Source organism: Bos indicus, chromosome 3 (genome assembly GCF_029378745.1).
Source record: "Bos indicus isolate NIAB-ARS_2022 breed Sahiwal x Tharparkar chromosome 3, NIAB-ARS_B.indTharparkar_mat_pri_1.0, whole genome shotgun sequence".
Taxonomy (NCBI): Eukaryota; Metazoa; Chordata; class Mammalia; order Artiodactyla; family Bovidae; genus Bos; species Bos indicus.
In genome coordinates, this window is record NC_091762.1 from 94,800,850 (window position 1) to 94,815,163 (window position 14,314).

The 14,314-nt window shown below is 38.3% G+C and overlaps 1 protein-coding gene across 6 annotated transcripts in view; it reads right to left on the minus strand.

Moving 5' to 3' along the window:
- The window catches only part of OSBPL9 (oxysterol binding protein like 9), a 164,057-nt gene that overhangs the window by 6,379 nt on the left and 143,364 nt on the right, over positions 1 to 14,314 (minus strand). For all 6 annotated transcript variants that reach the window (XM_019957502.2, XM_019957501.2, XM_019957500.2 and 3 more), the window contains 5 exons: positions 14,012 to 14,171; positions 8,733 to 8,845; positions 8,483 to 8,601; positions 3,089 to 3,174; positions 919 to 1,090 (listed from right to left, as the gene is read on the minus strand). In XM_019957502.2, the coding sequence (XP_019813061.2) occupies positions 919 to 1,090; positions 3,089 to 3,174; positions 8,483 to 8,601; positions 8,733 to 8,845; positions 14,012 to 14,171 (650 nt within the window). The remainder of the gene's footprint in view (positions 1 to 918; positions 1,091 to 3,088; positions 3,175 to 8,482; positions 8,602 to 8,732; positions 8,846 to 14,011; positions 14,172 to 14,314) is intronic.

A 14,314-nucleotide genomic window follows, 5' to 3' on the forward strand; every position in this document is an offset into this window, starting at 1 on the left:
CGAACTTAGGGCCAAGCCTGGCACAGAACAGGTACTTATCCAGGTCTGTAATATGATTAAGAACAGAAACATACAGCTTGTGTCTTTAGTGTGTGTGACTTTTTGTGGCCCCATGGATTGTAGCCTGTCAGGCTCCTCTGTCCATGGGATTTCCCAGGGAAGAATACTGGAGTGGGGTGCCATTTCCTTCTCCAGAGGCTGCCTGGGAAGCAGGACTACATGTAATGCATCATTCAGCAAAGGAAAAATTCGCGGGTTACACTATGTGTCAACCACTGTGGGCTATGGGCTTATTTTTTCATCCCTTGAACTCCAGACTCTTAAAATTCTAACTCCCTATTATGACAGTCCACTTACATGTCTAAGAGACTCCCCATACATTATATTTCGAATTGGAGTGTTAGACTTTTCCCTCCCCAAATCCAATCTTTCCCTTTGTAGTAAATAGCACCAGCCCACCATGCAAGGATTCATCTCGAACTTACCTCCCCCAATCTAACAGCTCTGCCTCCAAAATACAACTTGAATCAACTACTGTCCTGGAATAGTGCCAGAGTCTCCTCAATGGTTTCCTTGCTTCTATTTTTGCCCCTTTTCAATTCACTTGCCACAAAATAATCATAATAACCTTTTCATTACAAAAATGAGTTCTTGATAAGCCATAAAATTATCCTTATGGTCCATGAGGACTTGCATGATATTGTTTCTCAATTTCTATCCTCATCTTGCACCACTCTTTTTCCCTTGCTCACTATATTCAAAATATGCTGATCCAACAACATTGTTCTTCTATGGTGGTAAACATCTTTTAATCAGTGCCTTTACCACTATCATCTGCCCCTAAATAAAATGAAATCTTGAATCAGTACATTAAGAACTAAGTACTAAGATAATTAAAAACATCAGTGGAGAACTCACCACATTCTCTTCAGTATCATTTGGTAATGTCCAGTGACACTGAAAGATTTCGCCCAAAATGGGGTTGTATGGCTTTTTGGCAACCGATCCTTTCCTTCCTGCGTGAAAGGCTGAGAGATACCATTTCACAACCTGAACCATTCGGTCTCTGGCATCCTTCTGGTCACTAATACTGCAAGGAAGAAAGACAAAATTTAACATCGTTTTTTGACAGTACCCCTCAGCATGGTCCACCCCCTAAGCCAGGCTGAGAGGACCTAGGACCAGTAACTACCTCAGCTCCTTTTTAAAACTGAAGTATAATATACATAATCAAACATACCAGCCTTAATTGTTTGGTTTCATGAATCGGAAAAATGCATATATCCATTTAATTAATCTTGGGTGTAATGGAAATGTTCTATATCTTGATTGTACTTAAATAATGACATACAATCAAGATACAGAACATTTCCATTACCCCCAGGTTTCCCCATTCTTTCCAAGCAATCCCCACCCCTTAACCCTGAGGCAAACACTGTTTCTGGTTTCCAGTACTATTAGTTTTGCTTTTTCCATAACTTCATACTTGTTAGTGCACTGTTTAATTGCAAAACAGTTGGAGATTTTCTGGATTTATCTGTGTTACTGATATCTAATTTAATTCTTCAAAGATCAGTGGATATATTCCATATGGTTCCAATTATTTTAAATTTATTAAGTCTTCCTAGTATATGGTACATCTTGATGAATGTTCCACGGCACTTAGAAAGACTGTTATAGTGTTTGGTAATGTTTTAGAAAGGTTAACTAGATCTTCCATAGTCCCACTGATTCTCAGAGGGGTGGGGAGAGGGAGGAATTTCCAACCATGATTGTGTATTTGTCTATTTCTTCCTTCAGTCAATTTTTGCTACATATAGTTTGAAGCTGCTTTACATATTTAGGATTATTTATTCTTGATAAATTGACCCTTATCATATGAAATATCCCTACTTGTCTCTGGTAATATTTCTTACCTTAAAAAGTATTTTTTGTCTGATACTAACACAGCAGCACCAGCTTTGTTATGCTTAGTGTTTTGCATGGTATGTCTTTGTCCATCCTTTTACTTTTAACCAATCAATGTCTTTACATACTTAAATCTTGCAAATAGAGTACAGATGAATCTTGCCTTTTTTTTTTAATCCAGTCTTAAAATCACTATTCTCTTAAATGGAGTATATATGATATTCACATTTAATGTACTATGAATATATAGCTGAGTTTAACTCTATCATCATGGCATTTGTTTTCTACTTGGCCCTTTTATTCTTTGTTCTATTATATTTCCTTTCCTCCTCTGTGGGAGAGTGAGAATTTTTAGAATTACACTTAATCATATCTATTGGTGTTTTAGCTGTATTTCTGTATTTTTTAATGAATTTAATGAATTTAAATAATGCCATATTTAATTTCTGCCCTTTGGGAACTGGTTAAATGAGTCTCTAAAATCCTCATTAAGAAGTTACATATCAGTGTCATCCAATGTGCCCACCCACTGTGAAACTTCGGTCATCTGTATCTGGCTCTAGTAAATCACAGTCCAAGGCCAAGGAATGCAATCAGAGAGGATGGATTAGAACATCCTGTTACAAAGAAAATGCTCCTGCTACCAGTGAAAAGCAATGTGAACTCACTCACCTCCTCATAAATCAATCTCACCTTTAGATTACTCCTGTCCTTTATACATATATTGAATACTGCAATCTTTGTATTTAAAATTTATGAATCAATCTGTAATCTGGACACTGGACTATAAACTCCTCAAATGCAGACACTGCAACTCTTTCCCTTTCCAGCTTATAATAAAGTGTTGACAAAAAACAAGTGTTTTAGAAAAGTTTGTTAAACTCAAATAACTGAACTTCATCAGAATGTAGTATCAATAATTTGACAGTGATTACCAATTCCTAGATCAAAAAAAGCTCTCTAAATACTGGCTACCTTATTAACAGGTGTTCAAGATTTTTTAAGGTGTTCAACTTGGTTGCCTAACAGTATCAGCAACAGCGGCATCTAATACAAACAAAATATTCAACACCTTTTTTCCTCAGAAACATTTGAAAGGCAAAGGAATCTATCCTGCAAAGGCAGAAAGGTAATGAGTAACATCTTTTAAAAAGTGAAGCTACTGTATCAAGTCAAATACCTCACAAACAGGTCCGGATGAGCAAAAAAGTCTGCATACATTTCTAAAAGAGATCTTCTTTCAAGAATAAATGTTGGAAGAACTACCTGAAAAACATACATATTTGACCCTTGAGAATCAAATTCCACTACAGATATATAAGACCGCTAAGCTGCATTTAAAAAGAAAAACACGTAAATGAAAACAAAAAAAACTGATTCCAATCACAGTAACATCCACCAAGTACTGCCCAGGCATGCTTTTGATACCTACTTCTCTTAACCTGTTAACTGTTCTTAACCTGCCTAAGGGATGAAAGACAAGAGATTCTGAATGTTCAAATGTCCCTTTCTCTGAGCAACCTCTCTTTGGCTCCCTAAGTCAATAATCAAAGTTTTAGCAATAACAACTATGCAGTAGCAACCCTTTGATATCTTTTGACTTTCTGGAGCACCACACACACATTATCTTATTAAACCTTACAACCATCTCATTAAGAAGAAATTATCATCATTTTACACTGGAGAAAGTTCAGTTCAGTTGCTCAGTCGTGTCTGACTCTTTGTGACCCCATGAACTGCAGCACGCCAGGCCTCCCTGTCCATCACCAATTCCCGGAGTTTACTCAAACTCATGTCCATTGAATCAGTGATGCCATCCAACCATCTCCTTCTCTGCCATCCCCTTCTCCTCCCACTGATCTTTCCCAGTATCAGGGTCTTTTCAAATTAATCAGCTCTTTGCATCAGATGGCCCAAGTATTGGAGTTTCAGTTTCAACATCAGTCCTTCCAATAAATATTCAGGACTGATTTCCTTTAGGATTGACTGGTTGGATCTCCGTGTAGTCCAAGGGACGCTCAGGAGTCTTCTCCAACAACATAGGTCAAAAGCATCAATTCTTCAGTAGTTCAACTCTCACATCCATACATGACTACTGGAAAAACCATAGCCTTGACTAGATGGACCTTTGTTGGCAAAGTAATGTCTCTGCTTTTTAATATGCTGTCTAGGTTGGTCCTAACTTTCCTTTCAAGAAGTAAGCATCTTTTAATTTCATGGCTGCAATCACCATCTGCAGTGATTTTGGAGCCCCAAAAAATAAAGTCAGCCACTGTTTCCCCATCTATTTGCCATGAAGTGATGGGACCAGATGCCATGATCTTAGTTTTCTGAATGTTGAGCTTTAAGCCAACTTTTTCACTCTCCTCTTTCACTTTCATCAAGAGGCTATTTAGTTCTTTTTCACTTTCTGCCATAAGGGTGGTGTCATCTGAATATCTGAGGTTAAAGGTTATTTGATATTTCTCCCTGCAATCTTGATTCCAGCTTGTGCTTCCTCCAGCCCAGCATTTCTCATGATGTACTCTGCATCTAAGTTAAATAAGCAGGGTGACAATATATCGCCTTGATTGCACTCCTTTTCCTATTCAGAACTAGTGGAGAAAAATGAAGCTCAAATGGGTGAGAAATTTTCTCACTGCTCTGTTGTTAAGTGGAATCCAAAATTGGCTCTGTTTGACTTTGGGGGGTGGGGTCTACACACATTCCTCTCTACCATTGCTTCTCTATCATCGTTTAAGTGCCTAAGGAAATTTATCTACTGGATCTGTGTACTTAAGGATCTGTGTCCTCAAGTAAACAATGAGCTTCTAGAATGCAAGAACCATACTTTATTTGTACTTGCATTTCAGCTACTATTACAAACTAAGAAATTTTTAGTAAGTAACTGAGGGAATAAACAAAATGAAGAAGACAATAAAGATGGGATTCTACCAACTCTTTCTTCAGGAGGCTGGGCCCATGAAGAAAAATGCTGAGGGCCTGGGAAAGTGGCAGAGGAGAAAGTAAAGGAAAGAAGTTGGAGGACTTCCCTGGCGGGACAGTGGTTAAGAATCCATTTGCCAATGCAGAAGACAAGGGTTCCCTCCCTGGTCCAAGAAGGTAAGATTCCACAATGCTGCAGGGCAACTAAGCCTATGTGCCACAACTATTGAAGCCAGTGTGCTCAACGGCCTGTGTTCCTCAACAAGAGAAGCTGCCGCAATGAGAAGCCTGTGCACCGCAACTGAAGAGTAGGCCCCACTCGCCGTGACTAGAGAAGAGTCCATGCACACAGCATCAAAGATCCAGTGCAGCCAAAAATAAATATAAGATAAAAACTTAAAAGAAGAAGAAATATGGGAAAAAAGAATAAGAAAGATTAAGATTAATCAATTAAGAAAAGAAGAATTTCATTACAAATAGAGGAAGAGTTTTTGAAGTCTGTATCAGATTAGACATTATTCATTATGGCAGTTGAGCACCACAGTAACCAAAGATTCCTTTAAATGTAGTAATTACTGCAATATTCAAGCACCTGTGGTAAATGCTATGGAAGCAGCAAAGGTTAATTGAGAGAATAATACCAGCATTTAACTTTTAGGTAGAATGTGATAAATATCAGGCTTCCCTGGTAGCTCAGATGGAAAAGAATCTGCCTGTAATGTGGGAGGCCTGGGTTTGATCCCTGGGTTGGGAAGATCCCCTGGAGAAGGGAATGGCTATCCACTCCAATATTCTTGCCTGGAGAATTCCATGAACAGAGGAGCATCCAGGAGATGTTCAATGTACTCTGGAAATTCAGGAGAGGCAAAAGATCATGCTCTGTTTGGGAAACCAGAATGAGGGCAAAGCTGAGAAACAACATGTTGAGGTGGTGCTAGAGAAAAGCCTTAGAGAGTAGGCTCTAATAGAGGGAAACATGGAGACATGGAGATGGTGGTGGGGGACAAGGGGAGGGAGGGCGGCAGAAAATGAGTGTGACAGGGACTGACCAGTGGACCGGTATTGCTGCTATATATAACGCAAGAACCTGGAAAGAACCCCTATGGCTCTAATACTTAGCATTTTATTATTAGACTCCTGAGTTTAAATGTTCCTCAGAACACCTATATTCATAGTATACGTATGCTTAAACTGGTGAGTAAGCTTGTTGTAATTTTCTACCACTCTTGGAGAACACAGAGATTGTACATTAGTAAGTAAGACTGCCAAAGAACAGACAGGGCTAAATATCTCAATATATAAACAGCTCTTGCAAATCAACAAGAAAAAGACTACTACTGCCAGCAGAAAAATGAACAAAAGAACAGAACATGCAATTTGAAAAAGAAGACATGGCCACAGACCATAAGTTTGATTTGATGTGTAATCAAAAAAAAATTTTTCCCTCCCTATTTAAAATTTTTCTTAAGATCTCTCATTGAACAGATCTTCCTTGTTTTTAGCACTATCTGGGTACATGCCATTATGTCAAGTTGCTGAAACACTGATATAAGTGAGCTGGACTAAGCTGTCTTTAACCTGGGTTCAAATACTTATTTTGGTGTGAGGAGGCCATAGAAAATGTACTCAACATCTGAAAGTTTCTGTAAAAGGAGGATAATTATATGCCCTGCTAAGTCTTAGGACTGTTTTGAAGACCAAGTGAGGTAAACCGGATGTGACTGTAGTAATGTTTCCAAACACTATGATGTATTTGGAGAATAACTCTTTTTAGAAAATATTTGAGGTGAGAAGACATTATTATAAGTAGGAAAGTGACATAAGATATTATTGTAATAATACTTTGAAATGCACAAGGGAATCAAGATTTCACAATCTGCTGACAACCACAACCATGTATGCCAATGAAGATTTCTAAAATATCGAGTAAGTTAGCAAAAATTAACAAACTTTTAGTGGCTACAAAACCCAAACATGGAGCATACAGCAGAGGAAGCTATGAGAGGCAAGAACTACACACTTGACTGCAGCACATCCTTCCGGCTGCCTATGCATATCCCTACCGAAAGAAGTCTGATTCAGTTCAGGTATAGGCTATAGGTTGCTATGAGTCACAAGGCCCTCCCACACCCCAAGGGGTGAATGTAGATTAATCTAAGCCAATCTATTAACCTCCTTTGCCAGTGACTGGCTTATGCTTGCACACTGGCTGAGCTTGGGTCAATGGAATTCAACTGGAAGCCTGACAGGCCACTGTGGAAAAGGATGTTCTCCCTATATCAACAATAAAATTCATGAAGAGAATTATTTTTCCTGCCTTTTGACATACCTGCGTAAGGATGTGATTAACTGGAAGTGTGGCAGTCATTTTGCAATGGTGGGAAGACGGGTCTGAGTGTGAACGTCAGCATGCAGAGGATAGCAGAGCAGAGAGATGAAGGGACCTAGGTCGTTTCTCACATTGTTGGCCCACTATGAACTCATGGATCCTGGAACTACTCTATTTCTGGACTTCTCATTTCCTGAGATAGTTAAACCTAGTATTGTTCAAGATACTATTAGGTGGCTCTTCCATTATTGGAGACCAAACCCAACCAAGGTAGAAGGTGTAGAAAAGAAATATAAACATCATTATCTAAAATGAAGCTGTATTTCTCAAATTTGAAGTGACAATTCTGCTCCAGCAATTATGCAATCAATCTAACGATCAATGAAAAAATTCTGGAGGCAAGCTCCTGCAAATATTCTCTTACCTAGAACTTCCCCAGCAAGTATGTTTGTTGCACAAATGAATGCTATCCTTGTGCTTCTGTTCTTAGATTTGGGGTAAAAATTTTTATTATACACACTTACTAGAAAGTATTATGGTTTAGTTTATAGATTTTTGAAATCTACGACCAGATTAGAATCTCAGTTCTGCCACTTAATAGGAAGGACTTAGCCAAATTACTTAATCTCTGTGAGCTTCAATTTCTCATCTATAAAATGAAGTTAACAACCATCACCAACTTTGCAGTGCTATGGTGAGAATTAGGTGAAAGGAGAAGGCTTTTAGCAGAGTGGCAGGGATATACACAGGCACCTATACACCAGTCTCCTGTATCAATCAGGCATTCTGTTTAGAGCACCAAGTTTAAATTCAAATTCAAATCCAGAACCATAATAATTTTATGGCTCAATGTATATCATATAATTTCCCACTCATTACCTGTTCCAATATCCATTTTGTATATGCAAAACCCAAAGGTTATAGAGGAAGGAACTTGCTCAAGGTCAGAGTTTGGTAACAGCAAAAGTAGGATGTAAGCACAGACCCTCTGACCCCGAGATCAGAACTCTGCTCATTTTGATTCTATGCATATACTACACTGCTTTGGGTTTTGTCCAACTACTAACCAAGCCCAATACTACTCCACGCTTTCTCCCAATAACATCCAAATCATAATCTATACATACTATCCCTATGAAATTACCCTAGTTTACTTATGTTATCCTTTATAAAATTCTTAGTTTACTCAGGTACATATATAAAAAAACAACAGTATAAACAGAAATTACGTCATTACACTACGTGTGCAGATACACTCACCATACGATCATTGCGAATCTACATATATACAGTAACAGCAAAACCAAATGTGAGTCTTACCTTCGTAAGATCCATTCCAAGTCTAACCTGTGACAACAGATGCATGATAACACTCTTGTGCTCTTCCACCGACCCTGCCTCCCCTTCGTCATCTCTATCATCATGTGAATCGAAAAGGTCTAAAATAAAACACATCTTCTTAGAGTGGTGTTACACTGGGCCAATCTGTGCTGGTACCAGTATTATAAATGATTTTTTTCAAACAAATATTTTTAAGGAAAAAAAGTTAAAACTCTCAAAGGCTGCTTACCAGCATCGCTTGTTCCATTGGACATAGAAGAATTAAGTGATTCTGTGGTATCTGGACGCTTTAGACTATTTCCCGAACTGCTGTGTGTCAAGACTGAGGCAGATCCAGAGGAACTAAAAAATATTAATCACCTTCTTAAGCTTTTTAAGGAAGCAATTTAAAATCACAGTAAGACGTTAACCTATAAAGCTACTTGAAACCAGTATATGCAGATAACTGACAGAAACAAACTATACCTTTAAAGTTAGCTGGTTATATACATATATATATGCTTGATTCTCTCCCCATCAGCTTCCTGTTTTTTGCATGGTGTATGCTCACATGTTGAAAGGCCATGAAAAATTAGTAAGATTTTGCCTCTTCATGTAAGTTTAAAACTTGAATTCATTTTCCAAATTTGTTTCCTTGCATAAATGTAAGTATGTCGTAATTCTTGGCAACAATTTCCAGAACCTCAAAAATGATAAATCTATTAATTAGTCTCAGAAAGATGTATTTTTGAGATCCTTTGAAAAAGCCTACACGGGTAATAACATCTTTCCTAGTCAATAAAAAACCATATTTGAAATTAAAAAAATAAACAAGTATATTAACTTTTACAAGTAAATTTATGGTAAGTGGTATTATGAGCTGATTAACAGGGTCTAAAGAAAGCTCCCTCTGTTATACAGCTCTGATCATAACCTACCCAGGACTAGTATTTGTACATTAATAAAAGAATAATCTAAGTTTACTTATTAAGGGTAAAAATAGAAACCAAATTTCTCATACTGCAGGTATTATTTATAAAATGGTACACACATTAAAGTCTTTTATTGCAAATTTATAGATGTAAAACACCACTGTTCTTCAGTTGCTAAGTTATGTTCGACTCTTTTGTGAACTCCATATACTACAGCCCACCAGATAGGCCACTCTGTCCGTGGGATTTTCTAGGCAAGAATATTGAAGTAAAATATCATTTCCTTCTCCAGCAAAACACATTATATATTCTAATTTAAACATAGTTTGCCTTGATTACTTTCTTTTGATATCTTATTTAATGGTAAGCGTGATATTTTTAAAGAGCAATTTTAGGTTCAGAGCAAAACTGAGCAGAAAGTACAGAATTCCCAAATGCACAACTTCCCCACTATGTACTGCACTTGGTAGTACATTTGTAGCAAGTGATTAACCTACATGACATGGCATTACCACTGAAAGTCCACAGTTTACAGTAGGGTTCATGCTTGGTCTTGTACATTCTATGGATTTTGACAAAAGGATGTTGATAAGTGTCCATCATTGTAGTTATTGCAGAGGATAGTTTCATTACCCTAAAAATCTTCTGTGCTCTGCCTATATTAGAACATTAGTTCACAGAGAAGTTATCATTACGACAGGTCTTTAGAAACTGAATGGTGGAAGGACTTAAGCTTTCAAATTCTCTTCCTTCAGGGAGAGAAATAGTAGATAGAAACTTGACTGGAGAGCTAGAAAGCTAGTGATAGCAGCTGATGACCAGCAGGTGGCACACAAGCTCAATGCCTACAGACACAAGACAGAGGCATCAATGTGAGAATGGTGGTGATGGTGGCCTAATTGCCAAGTTGAGTCTGACTCTTGAGACCCCATGGACTGTAGCCTCCCAGGCTCCTCTGTCCACGGGATTTCCCAGGTAAGAATACTGGAGTGGGCTGCCATTTCCTTCTCAAGGGTATCTTTCTGACCTAGGGATAGAACCAGTGTCTCTTACATTGAAGGTGGTCTCCTGAATTGCAGGCAGATTCTTTATCGCTGACCAACCAGGGAAGCCTAAATATGTGAATAGGGTCAGGTGGGCTTCCCAGCAGTAAAAGAATCTGCCTGCAACGCAGGAGACCAGGTTCAATCCCTGAGTTGGGAAGATCCCCTGGAGGAGGAAATGACAACCCACTCTGGTATTCTTGCCTGGAAATTTGACAGAGCCTGGCGGGGTATAGTCCATGGTGTCTCAAAGAGTCAGACACGACTGAACACTCCCCATTCCATAAGACAATGGAGACCTAGAGCCAGCATAGTCAATTTGAAGGGATTTACACTCCCATTATTAAAAAAAAAAAAAAAGTCAACAAACACTGTGCTGGCCAAGTTAAATACCTATAGTCCCTACTAGTTTTGGAATCTAGATTAAGGCATATAAGAAAGCATGAAGGTTCATAGATCATATGTTTGTTATGAGGTGGGTACTGGGAGAGCACAGAGAAGGAAGTTTCTAAGGAGAAGAAAAAAATGCCTATGAGCCTACAGGTAACTTTGTAAACATGCCTATTACAGGTCCAACAGGTAAGCAAGCACTTAAAATTTAAGGAGTACCCCTAAAACTGGGGCCAGAGACTGACTATAAGTGATGTAGTAAGGAGGCTAACCATATCATCATCAAGCTTTCAATAAATATAGTTAGGTTTCCTGAGGATAGATGATTCATTTTGATACTTAATTTGTTCTATGTTTCAAGTAATAGCTAACGTCCCATGAACAAGACCTTCTTTAATTATTTTTAAGGAAACAATGATTTAACACTTCAAAAATCAATAATAATCTTTATTTTGGAATATGCTCCCAAATGCCTGTTTTCTTTTAACCTATTATAAAAATTATTTTTCAAAATTAAAGTGAAATTTCCATTGGCAAACTGTTAATAATGGTCTTGTAATAGTTTACTGCCGCACATACAAACATTAAGAAACCAACATGCTAAACCTAACTCTTTCTGCTAAACTAGTCTTCTTGAATTGTGGGCCCAAATCTCTCTTCCTCTCATGTTCGTAACTATGTATTCACCTAATGGCATACATTTTACGTTTCTCACATTCAAATGTTGAATTTGATCTACTATGTAATAAAACTTCCCGAATTAATATAGTCATTTTTCCTCACAAATTTTGAGATTCTGAACAGTTATGGTACAATTACATATGATACTGTATTTCTCAGTTCATGTGCAAACTTAAGAGAACTGAAGTGCTACACAAGATTCCTTATTAAAAGAAACCAAGGTTCAAGGTCTAAGTTTGGCTGATGGTACTCAGCTTGCAAATTCACATATAATCTGTGACCAAATTCCAAATCTGTATTGTATTTCAAAGCAAACCCAAAACTGCAACGATAGCACTTACTCTTTGAGATGCAGGACAGTTGGAAAAAATACCCAACAAAAAGTAAGCCGGTTACATCTACAACAAATATAGGAACACTAAAGCAAATAAATGTTAATTTGCTTTCTATAACAGCTATCGCTTACTGCATACTTATTATACATGCCAGACATTACTGTAAGCACTTGATTGACATTACTGTCATCTACATGTTCACGACGACTCCTTGAATTTGAAACTATTATCATCCTCATTTTACCAACAAGGAAACTGAGGATTACACAGGTTAAATAACTTAACCTAGATCACACACCTTTAAAGCAAAACAGATTTAGAACCTATTATTTCTTTCTAAGATTCCAGAATCCAAAGTCTAATCACAGCAACTATATACTAGCAGGGATAAAAAGGACTTTGCTGACTGGCTATCATGTAAGTGGGCTTCTCTGATAGCTCAACTGGTAAAGAATCCGCCTGCACTGCAGGAGACCCCGGTTCGATTCCTGGGTCAGGAAGATCCCCTGGTGAAGGGATAGGCTACCCACTCCAGTATTCTTGGGCTTCCCTTGTGGCTCAGCTGGTAAAGAATCCGCCTGCAATGCAGGAAATTAGAGTTTGATCCCTGGGTTGGGAAGATCTCCTGGAGAAGGGAAGGGTTATCCACTCCAGTATTCTGTCCTGGAGAATTCCACGGATTGTATAGTTCATGGGGTCACTAAGAGTCAAACACAACTGAGTGACTTTCACTTTCTTTAACTATTATGTAAGTGACTTCATGTGTAAAGAAAGGCCTTTTCTGTACAATAGAACATACCTAGCTTTGATCTGACAGTGTAAAATAGGTCAAATGTCACCTAATAAAAGAAAATCTACCATCACTATCTGCCAAAATCTGCCTACTTTGTATCTCTGGAGTCCACATGCTTCCCTCCATTCCTATGCTATGACCTTAGCTCAGGTTATCAACATTTCTCAATTTCCTACCCAGTTTTGGCTGGTCTTCCTACACATAATGCATTCCCACTGCACTCAATTCTGTACAATTTAGACATATTTTTCTTATCTATTTTTCTAAAAGGTAGACCTGACCAGCAGATGCCATCACTTGCGAGAAAATGTTCAAAATTCATCAAAGGCTAAAAGGACTCCCTTCATGACCTGGCCCTTGTCAACCTCTCCTGTATCCTGTATCTTCTTAACCACTCTCCTCAACTTATAACCACACTCAGCCACGCTCACTAGCTTATAGCTTCTCAAAGAAACCAAGCCCCTGCTGCCCCCAGGCCTTTCTTATTAGGGTTCCAGCTCCATGAGAACAACATTTTCCATTTCCCCCTCCTCTTCTCATCCCCATGACCCTTCTCTCTCATCCATGTCTCATCTTAGGATCACATTCCCTCCATCCTCTGTGAATCCTTTCTTCTCAGGACTTCAAAATGCTCCCAATTCTTCCTGGGCTTATTCTTCCACAGCATATTTCACACTGAATTATAAATGTCCGTTTTCCCCACAAAAGACTGTAAGTTCCTGAGGGGAAGGATTGGCTCTTGTTTCACTTCTGTATAAGGTGGCGCTAGTGATAAAGAATCCACCTGCCAATGAAGGAGACACAAGAGACATGGGTTCGATTCCTGGGTCTGAAAGAGCCCCTGGAGGAGGACATGGCAACCTGCTCCAATATTATTGCCTGGAAAAATCCATGGACAGAGGAGCCTGGCAGGCTACAGTCCATGGGGTCCAAAGTCCTGAACACATCATTCCTCTACCTGGCTAGTACAGAGCCTTACTTATAGGTACCTGAATACCTTCACTCTAATACAAAACAAGTAGTAGTAACCTCCTCTTATATGAATAATTCCTAGCATCCTCACTTTCATTTGACCCTCTCCTAATGTTGGTTCTATAGAAATAAGGCCCAAAGTTCAATGAGCAATACTGGCATGTTATCACAACTGATGCTAACTTATTCTATTTGAATTAAATCGGGAGTAAAATCAACATTCTCACAGAACTAGCCTTGCTCAGTAAGTCAAGTGAAAATAAGCTGTCTTTTCCATTTTTTCCAAATAATTTTTAAAGGAACTTGTTTAACACATTTCAAAATCAAATCACATTTTTAAAAATCAGGAGACTCATTTCAATACAGTTAGTTCACCTACTCACTCTATTAAGCGCTTTGGTGATGAGCCACTCTGATGAAATTCATCTGCATCATAGAATTCATCTTCACTGCTAGAGTAAGAGAACTCTGGGACTGTGTTTGGAGACAAGTTGACATGGCTTGGAGAAGTCAGACTGCTACTAGGGGGTGAGTGGCCACTGCCTAGAAAGTTAAAAGAGTTTTAAATTAAGAGACAATGTTGGTAATAGAAAGGAAGATATTAGGAAGATGGGGTCAAAGCAGACTTATTAAAATCAAGCAAAGAGTTAAGTTGGCAGAAGTCCCTAGACTATTTGTAAAGAAAA